At 42.9% G+C, this 27,364-nt stretch overlaps 1 protein-coding gene across 7 annotated transcripts in view; it reads right to left on the bottom strand.

Annotated features, from left to right (window-relative positions):
• The window catches only part of SEMA6C (semaphorin 6C), a 464,232-nt gene that overhangs the window by 80,254 nt on the left and 356,614 nt on the right, over nucleotides 1-27,364 (bottom strand). For all 7 annotated transcript variants that reach the window (XM_068253590.1, XM_068253592.1, XM_068253589.1 and 4 more), the window contains 3 exons: nucleotides 11,331-11,548; nucleotides 853-984; nucleotides 613-768 (listed from right to left, as the gene is read on the bottom strand). In XM_068253590.1, coding sequence (XP_068109691.1) covers nucleotides 613-768; nucleotides 853-984; nucleotides 11,331-11,548 — 506 coding nt within the window. The remainder of the gene's footprint in view (nucleotides 1-612; nucleotides 769-852; nucleotides 985-11,330; nucleotides 11,549-27,364) is intronic.

Genomic DNA, 27,364 nt, shown 5'->3' with positions numbered 1-27,364 from the left:
CAGCTCACCTGTACACTTAGGGCCCTTTTCCACTAGCCACGATCCATTTAAAAATTGGATTGCCGCTGTTTTTCCGACCACTAGTGCACTGATATACATGTAAATCATGATGCACTTTTCCATTCATGGGTTTCGATTTTCCACAAATCGCAATTGTCAGGCTGCACGATAATTGGTGCGATTGCGTTTCACTCCCAACGGCTCATGCCGCTATTGTCGCAAGAGGAAAAATAATCTTTTGCAAGCGCAAACGTGATTGTGCTTGCAAGTGGAAAAGGGACCTTATTGGGGATAAACAGTTGCACAGTGTCGTCATGTAAGATAATTTCATGCATGATTTATCTAAAATTAGTATGTTTCTGTGGGTTTCCATACAGAGGGAGCACAGTGATAACTAATTTGAGGTTACTGGCTGGGCTGCATAGAATCATATAAATCTCAAATCTGACTGGACAGAATCAACTGTTTATTTGGCAGCCTAAGATATTTTACATGTACTGTATTTCAGTCTGTATTAATAAAAAATGCAGATGTGATTTTGAACAGTTGGTCATCTCACACCTTAGCTGTTTATGTTTGTTTTAAATAGCATGTTATCTTGTAGCTTCATACCTGCTGGTGGTCTTTGAGAACCATGGTCTCTCAGTTATAGAGGGCACGGCCTCATCCAGAAGAGGGAAAGATTTGATGAATGATAGAGTCTCATCTGGAAACTCACTGGAGGCTTTATAGGAAGTCGCTTGCCCAAATCCTGCACAACAACCAGGCCTGAAAGAAGAAAAAAAGCAACTGAGCTTTGTAACATGGATCTCCCCGGTTTGGAGTGTAGCAGTAATAATAGTGGACTTTTACCTGGGGACAGGGACCTTCTCTTCTGGAATTGGAGTCCAAGCTGAGTCGGGGGTCTTCTGTTCTTTGAACTTTCCACTAAACACTTTCTCAATATCATCCATGTAGAAGGCACAGACTCCTGAGCCAGTGATGCTGAAAAAAATAAATAAATAAAAGGCCATGAAAGAGGATATATCAGACAAGCAACAAGGAGGAGAAGGTTAAGGTCCAGAGATACAGTTATGCATCATCTGCATACAAGTGGTATTAAAACCAAAATGAATTGAGCATTGAGGTACACCCACAGAGAAAAAAATGTGAAGAAGAGCTCTGATCCGAGTAAAAGGCTGTGAAAGACCTTCCAGAGAGATAGAAAGATATCCAGGGGAGAGCGAGGCCCTTTATGAAAGTATCTGTAGAAGTAAGATATTGTCGACAGTATCGATGACAGATCAATGAGCATGAGTATGGAATAATGACCTTTGGATTTAGCAGTAAGAAGATCATTGGCTACGTTAGACAACACACAGAACATTTATACCATGCTTTTCTCCTGGCGGACTGAAAGCACCAGAGCTGCAGCCACTAGGGTGCGCTCTATAGACAGAAGCAGTGTAAGGGAGTCTTGCCCAAGAACTTCTTACTGAATAGGTGCTGGTTTACTGAACAGGAAGAGCAAAGATTCAAACCCTGGTCTCCTGTGTCAGAGGCAACCAGTACACTTAACCAGTACGCTAACCAGCCAGTTTAGTAAGAGCTGTTTCTCTGGAGTGGTTTGAGCGAAAGTCAGACTGACCAAGCAGAGAGTTAGCAAATAAATAATGGTTTTGTTCAGCATGTATGTGGCTTTCAAGTAATTTGGCTTTCAAGATGGAAAGATGCCAGTGGAGAGAGTTAAATAGTGATGTTTAGTTCAGGCATGAAGGATGAGGATAGCTGCGGAATGAAATAGGAGGGAATAGGATCCAAAGGACAGGTGGTTAGATGGGATTTGGTGATTAGAGAGGAGAAAGAAAGCGTTCGGAGAGTGGAGGGAAGGAAGAAAGAAAGAGAGCAATCAATGAGAATGGTAGAGATAGAATTTAAGGGCTGCATGGAAAAACCACTTCAGATTTTGTAAATTTTATCAGTAGAGGATGTTGTAAATTCTTCAGCTCATAAGCATGAAGAAGGAGGGGAGCAGAGAAGAGCGTTAAAAATGCTGAACAAGCACATTGGATTTTGAGAGTGGGAGGAAATTGGGGTAGAAAATAAGATTCTATTGCAGAAGAGAGAGCATTTCTTAAAGTGGGATAAAACTCTGACATAACATTCAATAAAATGTGTTTTCCTACTTTTTAGTACACATACAATCATTTTTCTTTTGTGCACAAGTAATATTATTGGTTTAAAAATTCCTAAAGTACCGTTTATCTGCTCTGAAAGCTGCCATTGCATTTTATTGCATAGCTGCTGTATTTATATATTTAAAGAGACTCTGAAGCGAGAATAAATCTCGCTTCAGAGCTCATAGTTAGCAGGGGCATGTGTGCCCCTGCTAAAACGCCGCTATCCCGCGGCTAAACGGGGGTCCCTTCACCCCCAAACCCCCCACTGCAACACTTGGTCGCAGACTTGGTCGCTCCTGGAGGCAGGGCTAACGGCTGCAGCCCTGCCTCCAGTCGCGTCTATCAGCGGCGCATCGCCGCCTCTCCCCCGCCCCTCTCAGTGAAGGAAGACTGAGAGGGGCGGGGGAGAGGCGGAGATACGCGCTGACAGACGCGCGTGGGGCCGGGCTGTGGCGGTTAGCCCTGCCCCAACCAGGAAGCGCTCCGCCGCTGCACGGAGGGGGATTTGGAGGTGAAGGGACCCTCGTTAAGCCGCGGGATAGCGGCGTTTTAGCAGGGGCACACATGCCCCTGCTATCTATGAGGTCTGAAGCGAGATTTATTCTCGCTTCAGACTCTCTTTAAATCTATCTAGTGATCACTTCTCATTTCTTTCTGCTTCTCAGCTCACTACAGCTCAGTTTTAATGTTCACTAAATGTATCTGACAAGGGAATGTAAACAAAAGATAAAGTTATCAACTTTTCAGATGGGGCCAGAAGCTGCTCAATGAAGCAAGGAGCTTCCCACTGAAGAACAAAGTGTTTAACTGTTTGAATGCTGTTCTGCTACAATTTTTTGTGATAGTAGATTTTATGCTGTAACTAATTTTTTACAACAGGGAGGAAATTCTGAGTTTCATACCACTTTAAAAAGGAACTGTACTGACAATAGCATAATTAATAAAATAGCTTATGTTTACAATATTCACTCATAAATGCTCTTTGTTCCTTCAACGTTTTGGAGTGGCCCAGTCAGAGTCCTGACTTGAATCCAACTGAAAAGAGCGTTGCCTACTGTTAGGCAATTGAGTAGTGTTTCCTGGCTTTATGGTTGTCCAGATACAGATTTATGGTCTCTTTCTGTATTGATGTAATGCAGACGTTTATCACGGTTTGTGAAAGCCTGAAGAAGGGTCTACCCCGAAACAAGTCGATTTTGTCGCCTTAAAGCAAACTTCTGATTATGTATTTTCTGCACATTGTGAGATGTCATTTTGATGAATGAAATAATTTGAAAAATTTAGATTTTTTCCTACATTTTTGATACATTAAAGTGTTATGCTCCTTTTCAAAAATGTTTTTGTTCCTCAAATTATCTGTTTCGCTTTCATATATCCTTGTATTCATATATGTGTCTGGTGTTGTGACACACCATTAAGGATATGTTTTTGGTCTCTAAATATATACAGTGGTTCAGTGGTTTGCAAAAGAATTCGGCCCCCTTGAAGTATTCCACATTTTGTCACATTACTGCCACAAACCTGAATCAATTTTATTGGAATTCCATGTGAAAAGACCAATACAAAGTGGTGTACACGTGAGAAGTGGAACGAAAATCATACATGATTCCAAACATTATTTACAAATCAATAACTGCAAAGTGGGGTGTGCATAATTATTCAGCCCCGAGTCAATACTTTGTAGAACCACCTTTTGCTGCAATTACAGCTGGCAGTTTTTTAGGGTATGTCTCTACCAGCTTTGCACATCTAGAGACTGAAATCCTTGCCCATTCTTCTTTGCAAAAAAGCTCCAGCTCAGTCAGATTAGATGGACAGTGTTTATGAACAGCAGTTTTCAGATCTTGCCACGGATTCTCGATTGGATTTAGATTTGGACTTTGATTGGGCCATTCTAACACATTGATATGTTTTGTTTTGTTTTAAACCATTCCATTGTTGCCCTGGCTTTATGTTTCAGGTCGTTGTCCTGCTGGAAGGTGAACCTCCGCTCTAGTCTCAATTCTTTTGCATACTCCAAGAGGTTTTCTTCCAAGATTGCCCTGTATTTGGCTTCATCCATCTTCCCATCAACTCTGACCAGCTTCCTTGTCCCTGCTGAAGAGAAGCACCCCCAGATCATGATGCTACCACCACCATATTTGACAGTGGGGATGGTGTGTTCTGAGTGATGTGCACTGTTAGTTTTCCGCCACACATAGCGTTTTGCATTTTGGCCAAAAAGTTCCATTTTGGTCTCATCTGACCAGAACACCTTCTTCAACATGTTTGCTGTGTCCCCCACATGGCTTGTGGCAAACTGCTAACAGGACTTCTTATGCTTTTCTGTTAACAATGGCTTTTTTCTTGCCACTCTTCCATAAAAGCCAACTTTGTGCAGTGCACGACTAATATTTGTCCTATGGACTGATTATCCCACCTGAGCTGTAGATCTCTGCAGCTCGTCCAGAGTCACCATGGGCCTCTTGACTGCATTTATTTCTGATCAGCGCTCTCCTTGTTTGGCCTGTGAGTTTAGGTGGACGGCCTTGTATTGGTAGGTTTACACTTGTGCCATTCTCCTTCCATTTCTGAATGATCGCTTGAACAGTGCTCCGTGGGATGTACAAGGCTTTAGAAATCTTTTTGTAGCCTAAGCCTGCTTTAAATTTCTCAATAACTTTATCCCTGACCTACCTGGTGTTTTCTTTGGACTTCATGGTGTTGTTGCTCCCAAGATTCTCTTAGACAACCTCTGAGGCAGTCACAGAGCAGCTGTATTTGTACTGACATTAGACACACAGGTATACTCTATTTAGTCATTATCACTCATCAGGCAATGTCCATGGGTTACTGACTGCACTCAGACCAAAGGGGGCTGAATAATTACACACACACCACTTTGCAGTTATTGATTTGTAAAAAATGTTTGGAATCATGTATGATTTTCATTCCACTTCTCACGTGTACACCACTTTGTATTGGTCTTTCACATGGAATTCCAATAAAATTGTTTCATGTTTGTGGCAGTAATGTGACAAAATGTGGAAAACTTCAAGGGGGCCGAATACTTTTGCAAACCACTGTACCATTATAAAGGCAAATGTGAACCAGCTCGAAAACCGCACTAAAAATTAGTTCCCAATTTGACCAGTAAAATCTTATGACTATCTAATAAACAAGTGTCTGTTGTTCTGACTTGCTTTAAAACCTATGTGCATTTCATACTCACAGCAAACCTCCAAAATATCTCTTTCTAAAATCAAGTAAAAACAGAGATATTGGTCTTAAGGTGACTAATTAATTTTTCGGCAAATGCAATCTTTCGATGCGATTTTTACGATCGGAAATAATCGGAAGGCAATTATCAATTGTTCACATTTACTGAACAATTCTATCTTCAAATTCAATCATAAAATCCAACTTTCGTATCGATTTTATCCTATTTAGCAATCGACGAAAGAAGTGTTCCTTATCAATTGCTTTCATTAATGGCAAATTTTCTATACAACTCAATCATTACAATCGCATCGAAAGATCGAATTTGGTGAAAAATTGTACAGTTAGTGGGCACCTTAAGGCTGCTACAGACTGCTGAGAATAAAGCCCTGCAGCCTGTTGCCTCATTATTATACAGGTCTGGCACCAAGTCCAAAGGCATAAGAGGAGAGCAGTGGTTGGGAATTATGCCACTGGATGTAACTGCTGGGCCAACTGCAATATAAATTGACGTCTGCCCTTGTAGGCCAAATATACTTATTTTATGGGCCAAATTTAACACACAGGGTTTCCCTGAGACACTTTTGTAAATAGGGCTATATACAAGTAAAACAGCTTGGTTATTAATATGTTTTGCATTGTGCATACACGTTTATCTCTTAATATCCCATGTCGCCTAGGGTACACTTTAAGTTTATATCATACATGCATGCAGGGATGGATTTTCACATAGGCATGTGCCTAGGTACCAGTGCTGGGGAGGAAGCTGGTTCAAGAAGTCTAACACTATCCCCAGCATCGATGAGAGCTACTATAACCCTCTAGATGTTTCTGGACTGACACTTTTGTCAATGCAACTGTGTTTGTGTTGACGAACATGTATGATTACGCACAAGTGGTGTGATATAGTGCATGGAATGTAATTAGAGGTATAAGGTACTGGAATTTTTGCACCAATAGGCTCCTGACACCTGATATGGCTCTGCAAGTGTGTCTTGTATTTTTGGATCTACAAATGCAAAATGTGATTACAGTATAAAGATTTATCTGTGCACAGTGATAACATATCCAGCAGAATCTGTCCTTTTAGCAAGCCATAAACCTTCATGCATACAGTTCTACATTTGCAAGTAAACATCTTGTCAAACTCCCAGAAACCTCTTGGATAAAGCTGGCATCTTGTTACATCTTATTGAGCAACCATATCCATTGCCATAAATGAGTGAATAGCGGACTGCAATATATTATCTTCCATTACCTGCGGTTTGCTTCTTAACTTGTAAATCATCCTGCCGTCTTCATTACGTTTTTTGTCTATGAGCTGCAAAGGCAGCAATAAATCTTTCCCTGAATGTACCCAGCCACTCAATTTCCACTTCACAGCCCTACTGGGCATCACCATCACTGCTTGGCTTGGCTGATGTAAGGCAATAGTAGTAATGTCTTTTTTTTTTCTTCCACTGAGCCTGTCATTTTTTTCCTTGCAATTATTGGTGATTTCCTTTACATTAATTTCCTTGTACACTTGTCTGGTTTTCGAAAAGGAAATTTCATTGCACTTCAGGGAATATCTTTGTACAGATAATGGTGGCCAGGTGGAAGCAGAGGCGAGAGGGAGAGAGCATGGTCTTGGTTGATTAGCCGTTATTACTGATAACTCATATAATGCAATGTGAGACTCTGAAATGAGCATAATTATTGAACTTGGTTTGCATGTTAATGAATCTAGATTGAGAAATGAGCTTCTTCAGAGACTTTTGCTGACTATAAATGTGACATAACCATAGACACTAGATAATCCTTTACTTAAGGTGCCCATACATCACTCGACTTGGCGGCCAATCGACCATACGATTACATAATTATTATCGAATCAGATGAAAATCGTTGCTGTCAAGAGCATGCCCGATCAAAGATGCAACCAATTTTGGACTAAAATTGGTCGCAAGTATTGATCGAACATGCTGGTCAATCTCGGACCAACATGCTACATTGGGTGAGAGACAGTAACTGCGTGCTATATTGGAACAAGCGACAAATGCGTTGGAACCCCCAGCACAGTCCCCCCAGTATAACTCTGCCCCCTGTGCATGCATTTATACTTTACCTGTCCGCTGCCACCTGCCGCAGTGTACATCCGTCTTCAGCTTTATTTATTTGTGCCTCACACGCTGCTGGTGTATAGCACGTGGCGCATGTGTAACACACTCGCCACGTGCTATACACCAGCAGTGCATGAGGGGCAAACGGAGGAAGCCGAAAACAGATGGATAATGCAGCAGGTGCCACAGGAAAGGTAAAGTATAAATGCACGCATAGGGGCGCATTTACACTAGGGGGCAGCGGTGGAGGCGGTGGATGCAGTGTCACGAGGCTGATTCCTGAGAAATTTGATGCTGAAATTGATCGGGAATTGGACTGTGGTGTATGGGCAGCTGACAGATTTCTCTCTGATCAGATTCCTTCAGACAAAACTCTGTCTATTGGTTAAATCTGCCCATCATCGCTAGATGTATGGGCACTTTTAGTCAATTGTAATTGTGAAGTCTCCTGCAGCGTTTTCCAAAGTATATGGTCACATATCTATCTGTACTTAGAAAAAAATCACAATGTAATCTCTTCCAGGATAATAGTCTAATATTCCTACGTTAAAAGAAACCTAAGGTGAGAGACATAGGGTGGCTGTCATATTTGTCTCTAAACAATACCATTTGCCTGGCTGTCCTGCTGATTTTCTGGCATCAGTGGTGTCTGAGCCTGAAACAAATCTAATCTAAAAGAATACCCAAGCAGCTCAGGGTAACCCAAAGCCACTAGGAAAGTATAAGGGAATAAAATAGACTGAAAAGCCCTCCTAATAAAAAACCAATGCTCAGTGTAATTTGCCTTCTTAAATCAGAAGATAATTCAGCTTTAAGTGAGCAACTGTGGTTTCCCACAATGCATTATTACTGAATATGCAAATTATATCTTTATGCCCCTGAAGACAACAGTCTGCATGTAGGGTTGAAGTGGATCTGTAAAATGTATATGCTGTACGCTTGCTATACACCAGTGGTTCTAGGTGTAATCCTGGCTTCACGGGCACAAAGGGAAAATTTGCAAATTCGGTAGTGATGCACTCAGGAAATTTAGATGTTTAAAATCGATTTTCAGAAAAACTACAAGGTCTTTTTTACTTGTTCCCACTACTCCCCTTAACATACGTAGCAATTATAGTGATGATAGTATGTAAGGGATCTTTGCTATTAACTGCTAAAGTCGGCAGTGAATTACATGAAATTACGCAAAATTATTAATCGATTACACAATATCATTTGAATTTCCAAATCATAATTACATGAGGCCGTAATTGCAAAATTTTACGTAATCATAATTGCAGATTACAATCATCATTAGTAGTGATATATTTTACTTCTACCATTTTAATACAATCTTTCTTTGTAACTTTGCAGAACTACTTCCTGTGATAAGACAGTACACATTTCATCCACTTTTACTGTAAAGAATCCTTTCCTAAATAAATGGCTAAAACTTTTTTTCCATGCGCAGATCAAGTACCCTAGTCCTCTACACAAGCCTAGTGACAAAAAAGCTCATCTGTCAAGCTTTTATATTGCCCTCTGATGTATTTAGAAGAATATATATGCAACTTTTGTTATAAACTCCAAAACATTCTACAATATTTTGACAGACATTTTGTAGAGTGGTTAGAAGGACGTTACAGAGATAAAATCAGTAACTAATAATTTACCACAAATACAGGTACATATAAATATACTGTCCAAGAATACAGCAATTTTAGCTTAAAAAAAATTAAGTGTTGTATTTTTTAATATTAAAGTTGCTATATTCTTGGCCGGTATACTTATATTATACTATTCCTTTAGAATGTAAGCTCGCAAGGCAGGGCTCTCACCCTTTTGTGTCATGGAATATTATTAATTTAATTACTTGCACTCTGTTAGACATTTATACATTTTAGTCATCATGTTAAATTTGCTATTGTAATCAGCAGTGCTGTATTTTGTATCAGTGTTCATATTTGATGCATATCATTGTCTGTATGTATGTATCCCTTGTTTGTTTTCTTACATTGTACAGAGCCACGGAATATGTTGGCACTTTATAAATAAATAATAAAAATAATACTTATATTTGTGGTAAATGATCATATCCCCTAAAAAGGCCTTCTATGCACCCTCAACAAAATAACTTATAACAAAACTTATGCTAATAAAGTTCCCTTTAGAAACTAAAATGTATGTTTACTTATTTTTACTCAGGAAACTATTACATTTCCCCATCCAAAACAGGGTATTTGTATAGAGCTCCACAACATGAGAAGTATGAACTTCCCCATAGACTTTTATTGTATAATGTTAGAAAATGTATATGACTGTAATTTACTACAAAAGTATTTGTAATATTTCATATGTTTCAAATCAACAAAATATTTGAATTCAAAATAAATGATTCTTTTCATTACAATCTCCTGATTAGTAAATGTGAGGTTATTCATTTTTGTGAGTTATTACGATAGTCATTGGCATGTGAGCTATTACTATTATTATTTAGCACCACAATCATCCAAATCCATTTGTAGAGAATGGACATAAATGTGTGTGGAAAACACAAATACAAACACAACTTACACATGAAAATATTTACAACGTATTTCCAGGCTATCCTGCTGATCATCTTCCCTAATACTTTTAGCCATCGGCCCTGAACAAGCATGCCAGCCAAGTGGTCTGACTGGACTAGCTGCATGCTTGTTTCAGGCGTATGATTCAGGGCTAGTTCACACCAAGAGCGCTTTTGACCGCTTTTCAAATCGTCAGCATTTTGAAAAGCGCATGGCGACTGTAACCCTATGATGGTGTTTCCACAGCAGTGTAGTGATTTTTTTAAAAAATTGCAAACATGCTGCAAGTAGCTTTTTTTTTTGGGAGTGATTTGGCATGTATGAATGTGCAAAAATGCTCATATATTCAAAAATCGATTTGAAAATCGAATTCTAAAATTGCTTAGAAATATCGCTAAGTGCTAGCAATTGCAATTTTGGTGTGAACCAGGCCTCCAACACTTTTGCAGCCAAAGAGGTCAGCAGGACAGCCAGGCAACTAGTATTGTTTAAAAGGAAATAAATATGGCAGCCACCATATCCCTCTTACTTTACAGGTATACTTTAAATATAATTTCATTTATTTGTGTATGCTGTAGTGTTTTATAACGTATCTTACATAGTTATTTTGGTTGAAAAAAGACATACGTCCATCGAGTTCAACCAGTATAAAGTACAACACCAGCCTGCTCCCTCACATATCCCTGTTGATCCAGAGGAAGGCGAAAAAACCCTTACAAGGCATGGTCCAATTAGCCCCTAAAGGGAAAAATTCCTTCTCGACTCCTGATGGCAATCAGATAAAATCCCTGGATCAACATCATTAGGCATGACCTAGTAATTGTAGCCATGGATGTCTTTCAACGCAAGGAAAATATAGCCCTCTATAGCCCTCCTTTTCTAGGCAGAACTTACTCCACCTGGTATGCATGTTGGCAGAGTCTGCATAACTGCATCATACAAAATTGTAGTTGTCATTTATAGTTAGTAGGTTTACAAATCCCATGAGCCTTGCCAGAGGTGACAGTAGCATGTGCTTATGCAACAAGCATGAAAGAGAACTGGGGGGAAAACAGAATACAAGCTAGAAAACACATAGGGGCTGTACACATCGTTTCTCTGTAAATGCACAGAAACACACAGAGAATTTTTGAAATGAGAAAAACTTGTGAGAAATCTAGGCTACTGGATTGTGGAAAGATAGCCAAAGAATAGGAGAAGGTGGTGTGCAGAGTAGAGGTTGCAGATGGAGGGGTAACTACACTTAGCTGATTTCACAAATGATCTTCTTATTAGAATTAGCTAATTGTTGTCACCCCCGACCCCTTCCTCCCACATCTTCTCACCTGTTGGCCTGGGTGCTGAACACTCCAATGACTGCTGGTCGATTGTTGATGGTGAGGATGTCACTCATGGACTGAAGAACATCAAAATAGAAGAAGGAATCTCCGGGGACTGAGCAGTTGAGCCGAGCTTTTATAAAGGAGGTCCAGTACTTTTCAAGGACCCGAGGCGAGCCACCCATGTCATTTTTGCACACTCTGGCCACTCGAGAGAAGATCACCTGGGACAAAGAAAAGACACCTGAACTTATTAAAAGTGTTTTAAGCTCTTTTAGGATAACAAAATAAAGGCTGGATTTATACTTTCTCCACCCCTAGGCCAACTTTATTGTGTAACAGCTGTCCAACCATTTTATGTGGAGCTTCCTCTTCCATTATTAACATACATGTAAAACAGTCCTTTTCCTTTATGTATAGTTTAGTTTAGCAGCAGCTCTCTTCTTTTAAGTGCTATTCACCACTTGCAGCCTCCCTTTTCTATTTATAGTCTACTCTCCTAAATTATTCCACCTTTCTCCCACCCGCCCCTTGGGCAGCAGCCGCCCAAGACACGAGCCTTTGTGGTCTTTTCACAAATGTGTCCCCCGGATAGAATTATTGGTTACACTCAACTTGGACTTGTCTGTTACAAACCCAAGACAGACCTTTTGATATTCGAGTCATGAAGGCAAAACACTATACTTTTTATGGTGGCCACATGGAAAGAACTAAGACAGAAGGCACTAATCGTTCTGGCTGACCACTAAAGGTCATGAAATGAAAATAGAAGTACATGAAGGTTTAAGTCACGATGTGGAATTATCCCATTAGAAACTTCTAATATACAATTTGATAGAGCAAACCAAATGCTTTTAGGCAATCCTTCCTCATCTGCAAGATAACAGTAGAGCAGAGGCGTAATAGTTGAACAGGATAATATACACTAAAAACTGTTTAAAAAGGGAGGTAGTGGAGGACTTACCTCCCCATAGATGACTCGATTTCGTCAGATTCAAGTAAATAACATTTTATTATATACTCCACAGTGCAAGGTGTTTTGCAGGTGTGACCTGCTTCATCAGGCACAATTAGAAGTGGGAGGCATTAAAACATGCAAAATGTGTTGCACTGTGGAGTTTACAGTATAATAAACACTTATTTACTTGAATCTAACAAAATCGAGTCATCCATGGGGAAGTAAGTCCACCACTACCTCCCTTTTAAAAATGTTTTGGCGTCTCTGTTCTACTTTTATCTGCAAGTTTTGTCCACCCTTGGTAGAGGGGTGTTATGCGCCTTTTTTCTTTCAATCTAAATAGAATGACTTCTTGTGGGGCCAGGTCAGGCTTACCACCTAATCAGTGGTTGCCATAGAAGTAACCTTCATTTAAGTATTATTATATTATTCTAAGTACTCCTTTATATAATCATATATTATACTACATTATTAAGGGCTCCTGATTTCTCCGTTTGTCTTCCGAGAAGTTCCTCACTTTCAAGTACAACACCCAGATGAAAAGCCCCTTTTTCATATAAAACAATCAATATGCTTGCAATGGCGTGCACAACTTAAATGTGCAAATACATACAATTAACATGTCAAACAGCTTCACATTATACACATGTAACAATGGGATATGCATTTGTTACATTTACAATATGTACTTCAAATTGAATTCTTCAAATCCTGTTGGTTTATGTGTTTTTAATTTGAAGCTGTAAAAACAATCATGATGGTTGATATAAATTATTACCTTTGTAAATTCACTTTTCAAATAGAAAAAAGTGTGCTTCCGGTATCTGCCCAGCTATACATGCAAGGCTTAGAATCAGTAGATCATGATAGTTTCTTGTTACCACCAGTGTTGGGGTCTTCACATCTACTTCCTGTTACTAGAGGTCCCACCTCTTCATGTAGACACATAGGGGTTGATTCACTAAATGACTATAAAATTACAGTGATTTTGAGTGTGGAGTCACACTTGCTTGGCTTCCATCAATTTCAGATGGTCAGGTGTGCAGATCCAATAGTCCCGGACACCATGGGACTCAAACTGTAGCAAATGAAGAGAAAGATCCGCACCACTTTCAGAAACGCTTAGTCTGTTTTACTGGAAAAAGACATACAAATTTAAAAAGAACTTTAAGGCAGGACAGTCCACTGTTTCGGGCTCCTGCCCATCTTCATGCTGCCTAGAACTAGATGGGCAGATGGGCAGGAGCCCGAAACAGTGGACTGTCCTGCCTTAAAGTTATTTTTAAATTTGTATGTCTTTTTCCAATAAAACAGACTAAGCTTTTCTGAAGGTGGTGCGGATCTTTCTCTTCATTTGCTATAAAATTACCGTGCACAGAAAGCACAGAGTAATTTTACTGGTGTTTACACAGCCAGTGTAATATGCACAATTGTAACTTGCACATGTTACTTCTATAATGCACTTTACGGAAATAGATGCTCCTCAGCTAGTCTGGATGCAGGAGACCAGATGCTGCAACAGGATAAACTCAAGAGTAACAACTACTGAGGATGGTATACCGTACGCCTGAACAATTTTAGGAAAATATTGAATTGCACGATTTCTATCAGAAATTGCGATTTCGATTCGATTCACGATTTTCTTCAAATCAATCTTTAGTACTAAATTTACAATGTACAGTGACGTTTACAAACATGCATTGTCATAAAATGACATGTGCAGTAATAAACTGCTAAGTAAGACAACGTGACCGTTACTTTTACCACCTCTGGACACCAGGGGGGCAGAGTACGGGTCAGTACAGTGACGGTGCTTCCTCTGCAGCCACCTGTGCAGTAACAGCTCGCTGCTCCGTGCACAGTAGTCAGTGCCACAGCTCTCACCATTCCTGGCGGGGGCTCACTCTCTCCTTCCGCCTAATACGTCATCAGCTGGGCCCTGGGCCTGCCACAAGAATCAGTGTGCGAGTCCTTCCTTAGCTCTCAGAGTCTGCAGGCCTGTCAGTCTAGCTACAGCCAGTTATAAAGCCTGGCCCTAGAAACACAATTTTGGGATTAATCACAGCCCCTTTGCACAGTGCCCAGCAGCAGCAGGCCAGCACACAACAGCTTTATTTATTTATTTATTGTATTTATAAAGCGCCAACATATTACGCAGCTTTGCAGATCACCACATCAAGCTGTGCCCTCATCCACACTGTGTTATGGGAGGCGGAGCTGATTAATCCTAACAAAAAAATGTTGCTTAGTTTCAGGCTTAATGACTGGCTGTTTGGCTGAAGCTTGACTGAAAGGCAAGTGCTAAGTCTCAGAGAGCTTAAAGGAGTGGTCCAAGCATTAAAAGAAAAAAACAAACAAACGCTCCACTTACCTGGGGCTTTCTCCAGCCTGTGGCAGCTGTCCTGTGCCTTCGCCGCAGCTCCGGTGCCTCCCGGTCTCCTCCACTGGCGCAGCTGGTCGGGTTCCGGGTCGGCTTCTTCTGCGCTCCACAGCGAGTCACGTGGTTTCCCCGACGTCATTAGGACGGTACTGCGCAGGCACCGAACTACGGCACCTGCGCAGTACCGTCCTGATGACGTTGGGGAAGCCACGTGACCCGCGCGGTGGAGCGCAGAAGAAGCCAACCCAGAACCCGACCTCGGCTTCTGCAGTGGAGAAGACCGGAAGCGACCGGAACTGCGGCGAGGGCACAGGACTGCTGCCAGGGGCTGGAGGAAGCCCCAGGTAAGTGGATCTTTTTTTTTTTATGCTTGGATGTGTCCTTTAAGGAATGACTCTAATCCTAGTGGCCAAGCTGATGAAGTAGTAGTTTGGTGTAATAACAGCTTGCGCTGCCCTCTGGCCCCACCATTTATTTTAATACATGTAATGTTAATACAGTGTTCAGGGTGATGATATATTCATTGCATGGCAAACAGAGATAGTGTATGGGGGCGGGGTCTGTGATGTTGCTGGCAGGGGGCTAAACACTCTGGACTGGACCTGGAGTGTATGAGGGCGGGGGGCAGAGCCTAGTGGTGTCGGGGTCTGTGTGCTCTGGGCGAGACAGTGGAGCTTCACAGAGCAATGCATCTATGAAGGCTGTGAAGCCTTCTGTGATGTCGCTGGGTACAGTGAACGGCGACACTGTGCGGACTGTGGTTGAGTGAGAGTCTCAACGGGTATGATATGCGGCTGGGGGCGGCTCCAGAGCGGCTTCACCAATCAATGGATCTAATTGGTGTGACAGCAGTGGCAGGCAGAGCTATAGAGAGCAGCCCAGCTCCTCCCATTCCCTGGATCTTCTCATCACATCTGAGGGCGGCAGGGGGGGAACCAGAGCGGCACACAACTTTGCTAATAGCTGGATCTATGTGGTATGACTGCGCATCGGTAGGTGGAGCCGCACGGACCAGCATAGCAGGGAAAGGGGAAAACCGCAGCTATTGACGATCCCTAGATCGTCTTAACAGGAACCACGGTTACGCTTTAAAACCGCGAAATCGTTCAGCCCTAGTATACCAATTAATAATTTGGTTATACAATGCACAGTAGCTGCTTATAGTGATTTCCCTCAGGTTTCTGAAATCCCAAAGGGCCCTAAGGGGGATCTGTGACCCTTAACATTCTATTTGTAGAAAATACTCTCCTTGGAGAATACGGAAAAAAGAGAAGAACCGAGAGCCCGATATGGTGTAGTATGTCAAGTTAATTGGATAATTAGAAAGAGTATGAATTGTATACTCACAAACCAGGGTTACCTCCAGGCAACCACTGTATAGGCAGGTGAGGAGATTATCCTGTCCCCACTCAGGATTAAGAAGTCGCTCTCTGTAGGCTTGAAAAACAAGAAGGGGTATCCCCCTCCACCAAAGGTGGATACAATCAGTATTATGAAAGAGAACAGAGGCGCCAAAAGGATAAAAAACAATATTTAAAAGTTTTAAAATGATTGCCTAGGAGGCAGTGGTGGACTCACCTCCCACAAGCAGACACAACAACTGTGTATTCACAAAAAGGGACATTTATTGGTATACGCCAAAAAAGATCGCAAGGCGTTTCGCAGGTCAAACCCGCTTCATCAGGCAATTATAGGAAGGAGCACACAACAGCAGTATGTCCAGATAGCACCTGGCGCCTCAGCTAGTTAGCCTCCGTTGAAGCGCATTGTAGCGCGAAACGGCTGTCAGGCACCATCCCCCAGTACCCACCGCATCACCCCACTCCACCTCATGGTATGTGAACAGCAAGTTTTTTATCCGTGTGATTTTTCTGTACTGTACCTGTGTCTGCGTTTGGAATAAAGCACCTGCAGTGCCGATTGACCTCTCTTCTCTCCAATTCTTCAATGCTCCAGATTCTCACACGGCGGCATCCGCATGCTGTCTCCTCCAATACACTTCTGCATCTCCCGATGCAGAATTGACATGAATGGGAGCAGAAGTGATGCACAGACTCATCGGCTCCCATTCGCAAATGGAAATGTGCCCTTAGACAGGTGAAGGTTGCAAATACAGTTTGTTTTACAAATATAGCCCAGGGTTGTTTTCCTTTATCCTACAATATTCCCCAGCTCAGGAGAAACTTAGGAAATATATTTCAATAAGTTCTACAATTTGTAGTACTAGCACCCTGTAAACAGATGGACTTCATTCACTGAAAGAGCACACAAAATGGCTGTCATAACTGCATATATGAGACAGGTAAGAGCTGCACTGCCCTCACAGATGGAGCTGCTGTTGAAAGAAAAGGTTTGCTAGATAATAGACAAGGAACACCTTGGGAATGCAGACAGATCAATCAGGTCACCACTAGTATCAAATACAAAGAGACAAGCAGACATGCGAGAAAAATACAGCAAATTGGAAAAATAAGGGAAAGATGGAACTAAATAGATTGTAAAAGCAAAATGTCCACAGGTCAGAATATAGGTGGCTGCAGCTAAGTGCTCTGTAGATCTGAGTTAGCACGGACAATAAATAAGGAGATATTTTTGGTTTAGGAAAAGTGAGACCACCCATCCCCTTGCATGCAGCTAGCAAAGCTATTCCTGGACTACTAATGCCTCATTCAGTATCAGGGAAAAGTAAGCTTTCAACTGCCAAAGAATTATTGCTCCACATCAAAGGCTAGACTCAGGGAAAGCAGAACAGGCAGCTGCCAAAGGTCGCAGAAATTGTGGAGGTTGCAAAAGAGTATTAAATTCAAAACCTGTTGGCTTAGATTAGTACAAATATGTCATTGTACCGGTAAAAACTTTTCAGCTTCAAAATAGGAGAGATAGGTGTAATTTATTTTAATAAAGCATGGACATACCATATTGTGTTTTACAGAGTGCATAGAACTATTTTTTTCACCAACTGCCTCTCATCAGGATACAGAATCAATGGGCTCGCTGCTCACCCACAGTCCAAAAACAATTTTTAGGAAGAAAATATTAACCTTCCGGTTTGTGGGAGGGTTGTGGCCAAGTCCAACATAGTGCCCAGAAGAAACCCAAGCAAATGAGAACATACCAACTCCTTGCAAATTGTTTTCTTGGTGAAAACTGAACCCTGTTTTTTTTTTTTTTAGAGGATTGAGGCCAGGATGCTAACCATTCAACCACTGTGCTACTGTTGTTGGATGATGTTATAATTTTCACAGTACTGTTGTGAAGTAAACTTGTTGTCAACATCCTATTACACAAAAAATATCAGGGCTCTCATCAGCTTTACTAAATCACATTATTATTTGAACAACAATTGTATTGGATGAGAGGAGGGCCGCCAAGACGTAAAGACAGGATGTATCTGTAAATATAAATTGAACAGTCTTACTTCAGCTTGGAGGGTAAGAAAGGTATATCGGAATAAACATAATGCATTTCGTTGGACTCACCTGTAGGTAAGCAGGGACTCTGAGTACTCCGTGTTCCTGCTTACAACTTTTAAGACCTTGTTGTACTTCACTACCTGGAATCGTTATACTATATTGGCACTCCTGGTGCTCTGTGTTTTCTCTCTTTTCTACACCGGACACATTACATTTTAATAAAAAAGTCCCTCTCTTGCTGTCAGTGCTGTTTTAAAGTTATGCTATGTAACGCAGAGCCCGTAATATGCTTAAAAATACAGCTGAAAAGAAAATTTCTGGCACTGAGCACACTGTATCGTAAAGTATTTAAATGGTCTTTCAAAATTATGTTTTTTTTACACCTCCTGCAGCAAATACAATGATGCATAGTTCACTTTTGTCCAGGCAGAGAGCAGCCAATATAATTGTCCTGAAGATGTAATGTAAACATTCTCTTTCTCTCACTGGCCCTAATTCACTAAACTTTGCAGTGAGCAGAAGGCGCACATAAGGTTTAGTGGGCATTACGAAACTACGTACATGCAACATATGCATTGCTTGTATAAGTGTTACTGGCTGTCTTGGTCAATGTAATGCTATATGTGTGCTTAAAGGAATACTATCGATTACCATATGTTTTTCAGTTGAGATAGGAAATGGTTTGGAAGTGCTGCTAAGTACTGGTCTATACATTTGAATGCTTATATCTTTGTTTACTGTTAGCTAATTTCTTTCACACTTTTCTGAGGGTAGTCTGCTCTAATTGGCAGAGTGTGCCATGAAGGGAGGGGGAATTCCCTCACAGTGCATATGTTAACCCTGTGTGTATGTGAGAGAAAGCTCTTCCTGTCTGACTGAGCACTCTGCAGAGAGCAGAGGAAATGTATCTTATGTGCAACATAAACATTTGTAATTGTGTGTGTGAAACCTGACACCCAACAGGCTTTTAATATAATTCTGCTTCAACATTACACTGTTATTAGCATGTCAGACTGCAGAGATTCATACCTCTGCAAATGAGACATTCCAAATGTAGCTAAAATCTACACACAATGAATTACAGCTTCTGCCTCTGATATTTAACATGAAAAGTAGGAAAATATTTACACAGCTACTTAGACCAGAGGTTCTCAAAGTGGGTGGCACAGCACCCTGGTGCACCATGAGTAGTTTCCAGGGGTGCCGCGGCTGCCCTCTTACTCACATCCTCTGCAGTCCAGTTCGTTCGTAATTGCACATGCTGACAGCCAGTGTTCAGTGTGTGAGTGAATCCCTCCCCCTCCTCCTCCTGTACAGTGTTTGACATCGCAGTGGGAGGTAAGGGGGAGAGGATGCATAGAGACTGGCTGTATAGCGTGATAGCCCCGCATCCCAGAGTAGAGCGAGAGATGTGAGGCAGGCGTGTATGATTGCAGAGGCAAGCAAATGGTGACAGGCTTCTCTGCACCAGGACAGGTTCAAAGCCTATTCAAGGTAGAATGTGTGACATACTGCATTCTCCTCATTGTCAGCCCATGGTGTCTCTCTACCCTTCTCCCAGATCCTCAATATGTGCACAATCTGCCTGCTACACCTCTCTCTTCCCTATTAGCACCCTCAATGTGACCTGCTTATGCTGCACTCATCACTCTACTGCACCCCTAACTCTGCTCCCCAGCAGCCCTCACTCATCTGCACCCCTGTTTCCCATCACCCCTCACACTGTTGCACGCTACACTCTGCTCCCCTGCGCCCCTTACTCTGCACAACTGCACCCCTCACTCTACTGCACCCTTAACTCTGCTCTCCAGCAGCCCTCACTCTGCTGCACCCCTGACTCTGCTCCCCACCACCCCTCTCTTTGCTGTACCCCTCACTCTGCTGCACCCACCCTCTTCCCCTCATGACCCTTCAATCTGTTCCCCTGCACCCATCACTCTGCTGCACCCACCCTCTTCCCCTCATGACCCTTTAATCTGTTCCCCTGCACCCATCACTCTGCTGCAACCTTCACTCTGCCCCCAACACCCTTCATTCTGCTCCCCAGAACCCCTCAATCTGTTGCACCCTTCACTCTGCTTCCCTGAGCCCCTCACTCAGCTGCACCCTTCACTCTACACAACTGCACCCCTAACTCTGCTCCCCAGCAGCCTTCACTCTGCTGCACCCGACTCTGCTCCCCACCACCCCTCACTTTGCTGTACCCCTCACTCTGCTGCACCCACACTCTTCCCCCCATGACCCTTCACTCTGCTCCCCTGCGCCCCTCACTCTGCTGTAACCTTCACTCTGCCCCCACCACCCTTAACTCTGCTCCCCGGCACCCTTAAATCTGCTGTACCCTTCACTCTTCTCCCCTGAGCCCCTCACTCAGCTGCACCCTTCACTCTGCACAACTGCACCCCTAACTCTGCTCCCCAGCAGCCCTCACTCTGCTTCACCCGACTCTGCTCCCCACCACCCCTCACATTCTGCTGCACCCCACCACCATTCATTCTGCTTCCCAGCACCCCTCACTCTGCTGCACCTTTCACTCTGCTCCCCAGCACCCCTCTCTTTGCTGCACCCCACACACTGCTGCACCCTGCCCTGACTCTGCTACCCAGCACCCCTCACTTTTCTGCACCCCACCACCCTACACTCTGCTACCCAGCACCCCTCACTCTGCTCCCAACCACCCCTAACTCTGCTCCCCACCACCTTCACTATGCTTCCCTGCATCCCACACTCTGCTCCCCACCACCCCTCACTCTGATTCAGTTTGAGAACCAGTTTGAAAAATGTGAGACTTAGGGCTTGATTCACAAAGCCGTGCTTTGCGTTCAGCACGCAATGTGACGAGTGTAAAGGTATACGCGTGTAAAGATTTCTGTGCGCGCGCTAACGAAGGTGTTTTCGTGCGTCAATGCACACACTTTGCCACATTAGCGCGCACGTAAATCTTTACGTGCATAAACCTTCACGCACATCACATTGCGTGCTAGACGCATAACACGGTTGTGCTATGCGTTAGCAAGGCTTTGTGAATCAAGCCCTTAGACATTATTTGTACATTGTCATTTTAGAACACTTGGTTTGATAGTGTTCCTTTAACGCAAGTTGCACATTTTGCCAAATGCCTTCTAAACTTTATGTGAGCTGTAAGTGCACTGTAGGGCCCCGTTCCCATTAGTGCTCGAACATGGATCTCAGCTCTTTTGGTGTTGCAAGTACACATCTGAATCCCTCTAGCCATGCCATGCTCAGCTATGGGGATTCGGATGCAGTATGCAAAAAAAAAAAAAAAAATGCAGCCAGAATTCAGAGCCAGTTCAAATTCCGATGGGACCCTGGGGCAAATGACCACCCCTCTGCAACATAGTTAACCTGAGCCTTCCCCTCCCCCCTCTATCCTTGCGGATGCAGTTTGTGTGTAATTGCATCTGGGTATTTGCTCAAGCAGTGCAGTTAGCAATTACCATTTCCTTTGTTCCATGCCTTCTAAAAAGTGAGTGGAATGCTGTCACAATGCACAATTTCCAACACTGAAGTGTCTAAAATGCACTCTCTTCTGCTTTCAGCTCACACCAGCTTACATACCCACAAAAGATTAGCCCTGCCTTATCCAACTAACCTACTACTCCCTACCACTAAGGCCCCTGCACACTGCAAATCTGATTTTCCGTTCAGATTTTCCCTGGATGCTATCAAAAGAAAAACGCATCAAAAACGCAGCCTGCAGTAACGATTAAAAATGGCAAATTGCCATTACATGCTAAAACCGAATAAAACCCGCAAATCGGAATCGCATGTAGTGTGCAAGAGGCCTTAACTGCAGCTCTAGCCTGACCACAGCCTCTCTCACCTCTGCCCTGCACCTCACCTTCACCACCAGCACCACACATCACAGACACACACCACAGCACTTGGTGGCCAACGACTAGACAAATTTAATTTTTGAAGTGGAGACACTTGGGGGCCCCGTATGAACTCTGGGGCCCGGGGGCAATTGCCCCCGTTGTCTTCATTATGGTGCCAGCTCTACCAGAAAATAAACCTGCACGTAAATTGGGAATAGGTGTGTTTTGAGGTCTTGTTAAAAGGTGTTAAAGGGGGGAATTAGCCTAATGGGGAATGGAAAGGAGTTCCAGAGAGCATAATAATGCTGACCCAACAGGTGGTGGATAAAGATATAAACGTACACACGCCGGACTGCAGGCAACGGCGGGTCTGTCGTCACCTCCCGCTGGGCGGGGTTTTCAGCAGACAGTCCGTCGTGTGTACAGCCTGTCGGCGGACTGATACGGCTGTTTCGAAACAGCCGTATCAGTCTGCAGACAGACTGTACACACGCCGGAGTGTCGCTGGAACGCCCACCCAGCGGGAGGTGACGACGGACCTGTCGTTGCCTGCAGTCTGGCGTGTGTACGGACCTATAAGCTTAAAATTCAACTTTGTATGCAAACATCTACAGGTTTAAAACTGAGCTAATCAAACCCAGCAGCCCCCAATCAATTCGCTAGTTAAAGCTACTGTGGAAGAGAGAAAAGGCAGGGAAAGCTGTCTGGCCAGCAGGCAGCACTAGAAGCACTGCTGTATATATAGTGTACAGACTGCTGGTAAAGGGGACATTGTAAATTACAGGGAGTAAGGATTTCTTTAGATGTGTGTGGCTGTGTGTGTGCTTCAAAATCAGGAATGCATTATGATTTCTCGATTGATTCAAGATGGCTTAGTGTGTTTAAGAGTATAGGACAGCATATATATCCCTTGAAAGGATGCTGAGCAATTAATCCAGCAGGCCCGTCTCTCACTGATAATGACAGCAGCCTATCAGTTTCACGGCAGCCGCTGTCCCTCATTTCCCTGTTAACTTGCTGGGTGCAGATAACTGGGCTGCCCTTTGGTAGTCGGCAGATGATTGGATAAGCTTTATCATTGGGATGCTTTGACAATTATCAGAGCTGTCCAGGCAGTATGGCAGCACAGGCAAAGTGGTAATTTACTTGTAATGCTGCAAAGGGCAAGGGGGATAAAGCAGGGCTGGAGGAGAGATAAATAGAGAGAATCGCAGGTTGCCATTGACTACTCTGTGACGCCATTATCGGCAGCCCTCCCCTCTGCAGCTGTGGTGTGTTTGCCATACGGATGTGCTGACAGCTCAATTACCCATATGACATTCACAAAGAATTATCTTTGCTAAAACTAACCAGTGTTTAACCTTGAACCTCTACTCCAAACTATGCCATTATGGGTAAATCTGATTACTGTATGACATTATATCTGCAGCACTTCACAGAGTTAAGGGAAAGATAACTTATAACCAATATCCAAAGACAATGGTATTATCACAGGGGTAAAATATGCTATTAGGATCATCACTGTGAATAACACTTTACTGAAAAGATGTAGACAGTCCTCTTAAGGCTCTATATAATACAAAGACACAAATAAGCATAAAGTACAGTACTGTAGTATTATTATTATTATTGATTTATATAGCACCAGCATCTTCCGTGGTGCTGTACCATAGAATTCAAAGTATAAAAATACAATATAAACAATACAGTTACAGTTAACAGTACAAGACAAAGGTGGATTACAGTTTATGTAGTGAACAAAGCAATAATGGTGGAAGAAGTGCACCCAAATTACACAGCTTTGAGAAACAAAAGGGAAGGAGAGCCTTGGCCAATCCGTTTTACAATCTCAAGGGTTAAATGTTAGGACAATAGCTGAAGCGGAGTGGTGTATGGGATGGTAAAATGGTGATAAGTTGCCAGGGTGTCCTAAGAGAGAAGGTATACTTGCCTGCAGAGGTGAGTTTTCAGGTTGCACCTAAAAAGTGTAAGTGTGGGTGAGTGCGGGATGTGTTGAGGAAAGGTGTACCAGTGGAAGGGAGAGGATCAAAAGAAGTCTTGTATGCGGGAGTGAGAAGAGGTGACCAGAAAGGAAGACAGGAGCACATAGTTAGCAGAGCAGAGATTGCATGTAGGATAGTATCTGGAAAGAATTTATTTAAATAAGAGGAGCTACAGTAGGTTGTAAAGTGCTTTGTAGGCGAGTGTCAGGATTTTGAATTGTATCCTTTGTGTAACTGGCAGCTAGTGAAGGGACTGACAGAGTCAGATAGGGCTGGAGAAGTGGAAGGAGAGGTGAATGAGTCATGCAGCAGCGTTCATGGGTAGTCTAGACATGAGATAATCAGGGCATGCACAAGAAGTTTGTCAGTGTCCTGTGTGAGAAAAGGGCGGAGGCTGGAGATGTTTTTTAGGTGGAGGCAACAAAAGGAGGATGATTTGTTAAAGTGTGGTTTGAATGAGAGAGTCGAGTCCAGTATTACACCTAAGGCCCATACACACGTCGGATTTTAGCGAACGACCCGTCGTTTGAACGTTCCGTCGTTCGGACGTTTTCGCGTCAAATCCGACGTGTGTACAGACTATCGTTCGGGTGATAAGACTGATTACCAACGATCCGCCGGGCGGATCGCTGGTAACCAGTCTTATCACCCGAACGATGGTCTGTACACACGTCGGATTTGACGCGAAAACGTCCGAACGACGGAACGTTCAAACGACGGGTCGTTCGCTAAAATCCGACGTGTGTATGGGCCTTTAGGCAGCATGCCTGGGGGACAGGGGTGATTGAAGTACCATCAACAGAGACTGTGATGTCAGGCAGGAGCATTGAATTGTGGGGTGGAAATATTACTATTACTAAATAACATCTATACTGTAATAATAAAGCCTGATGTGTAGCCGTGTCACTAATAGAGATGGTCAATAAGATGAAATAATTCTGCGTCGATGCTGATTTATGCAAATGTATGCACTTTCTTTGCTCATGAAATCAAATAATTTGATATGTTAAAATTTGGTTTGGTGACTATGAATTAAAGGGTACCTGAGACAGATGAAAAGAAAAGTTTTATACATACCTGGGGCTTCCTCCAGCCCCCTTTAGGCCAATCAGTCCCTCACGGTCCTCCTCCACCACCTGGATCTTCTGCTATGAGTCCTGGTAATTCAGCCAGTCAGCGCAGTCCGGCCACGTGATGCTCCTACAGCCAGGAGCATTCTGCACCTGTGCAATAGTGCTGCGCAGGTGTAGTACGCTCCCAGCGGCAGAGTGTGTGCATGCGCACTACACCAGACTCGCTCAAGTACCTGGACTCATAGCAGAAGATCCAGGTGGCGGAGGAGGACAGCAAGGGACTGATTAGCCTGAAGGGGACTGGAGGAAGCCCCAGGTATGTATAAATCTTTAATTTCATCTGTCTTTTACTGTCTTTAACTGTCTTTCAGGTTTACTTTGTTACACAGTCAGGGGCGTAACAATAGACCCAGCAAGGGATGCCTCTGCAGGGGGGCCCAGAAGCCACAGGGGGCCCGTGGGGGGAAAAGTTTGAGAGACTGACAGCTAAGGGCATGGAGAGAAAAAACTTATTCTGCTCTTGCACCATTGTTATATTGACTGCATGTGTCCACAACACAGATAAGGACTCATACACATCTTTGGAATTTGTACCCTGTCCCTGCTCCCTAGGGATCGTAAAAAACATCTGTCTCTCACTGCTGCAAAGTTCTGATGACTTCATGTACAACCTTACAAACAAAGGAGTCACATTTTGAAAAAAAGTTGTAGACTTTCTCTTTTCAGCAATCACTCCGAAAGGATTCCTAGATTCTTATCACACACAGGCTAATGACCTTATGGCTCTGATTACTTTTACAACACAGTGGAGTGGAGATTGATGTCTTACTGTTGCTGCTTCATTGAGAACTTTTTGTTTAATACTGAGTCCAAGTTCTTGCAAAAACAGTATCAATCAGTGACATTCTGAATGTTTTGCCAAAGTTATAGTAAATACTATATCTTATGTTCAGCATGTCATTGTTGTTCCTCCATATTGCATGTGCTCTCATGTAGTAAAATAATAAGGCTTTGTGTGTATGTATGTACTGGGAGCAGAGCTGCAACGAGGAACTTGTCCGCTGCAAGGGGCTGGAGGAAGCCCCGGGTAGTTAGACCTAGGGGTAGCATAGATTGCCTGATGTTTCCTTTAAAGGTGGCCATACATGGTACAATTTTTCAATTAGATAATTTAGTTCGATTATTCCTTTAGATAGAATATAAAGATTTTTCCAGCATGTCCGATCATTTTTCACGAAAAAACGGGATAATCGGTCGAATTTCTTGATCGGAAAAAAAATATTTTCAACTTTCACTCAATTCGATCATTTAGATCGAATAAACGGGAAAATCGAACGTTTTTATTGTACCGTGTATGGCCACCATAAGTCTAAGTGTTTTTATTTGCATGGGGAAAACACATTGGTCCTCAGTTTTCCTGTGCAGAAAGAGAGGGGGGTGGGGGGCCCCATCCAAAGTTTCGCAGGGGGGGGGGCATCCAAAGTTTCGCAGGGGAGCCCAGTGATGTCTAGTTACGCCCCTGCACACAGTAGTACTATACTCTACATATGCATTTCCCACAGAGCTGCAGGGAATCCACTGAGAATGTTGTGCACATTGAACACAGAGGTGTTGTCAATCACCCATAAACCTGGTTCAGATTGTGCATGAAGAATGTGTAATAGAGGAAGCATACGGACTGTTTCGGATTGATTGATCCTCATCAGTGCATGGCATGGATTAATGTGGCTCTATGAAGAAGGACTTGAAACACCCAGAGGTACAAACTAACCAGCAAGCTCATGGTGAACCAGAACTCACTGGAGTGTGTAAGGGTCCCAAAATCCCTGTTACTAAAATGCTATGAAAAACAAGAGTTTGCTTTATTAAAACAGAAAGTATTTACCATAATTCAGGTTGGAGTGAGCTTGAGGTGTCTCACAGTGCATCAGTGCTGCAATATGCAAATCAAAGAAGACAAACTCAGAATCACTTTCTTTCGCCAAGTACAGCAAGAGCTGTAATCGGAATTATTTGTGGTACACATGGCATAGACAGAGTATAAGACAGACGCACAACACATACAATTTAGAAATGCAGTAGTCAGTTCATATCGGCCATTACACTGCTGTGCAAATACAGCAGTAAATAATAATAATAATAATGATAATAATAAAGATGCAGGTAATGGCCTTGAGTCCATTTGGATAAGCTAAGGCAGGCAGTGGCGAAGACCGGCTGACCAACCCAGCTAGAGCACGCTAGTATGCGGGCCAGACAAGGGGAGGTTGGAGTTCAGTAGCCGAACAGCTTGGGGGAAGAAGGTGTTCTTCTGCCTGGTGGTTTTGGATGGTATAGCCCTGTAGCGACGGCCCAACGGGAGGAGCTTGAAGTA

This window comes from Hyperolius riggenbachi, chromosome 9 (assembly GCF_040937935.1).
Source record: "Hyperolius riggenbachi isolate aHypRig1 chromosome 9, aHypRig1.pri, whole genome shotgun sequence".
NCBI lineage: Eukaryota > Metazoa > Chordata > Amphibia > Anura > Hyperoliidae > Hyperolius > Hyperolius riggenbachi.
The sequence above is the reverse complement of the archived record's forward strand: the minus strand, read 5'-3'. Positions and strand labels throughout refer to the sequence as shown.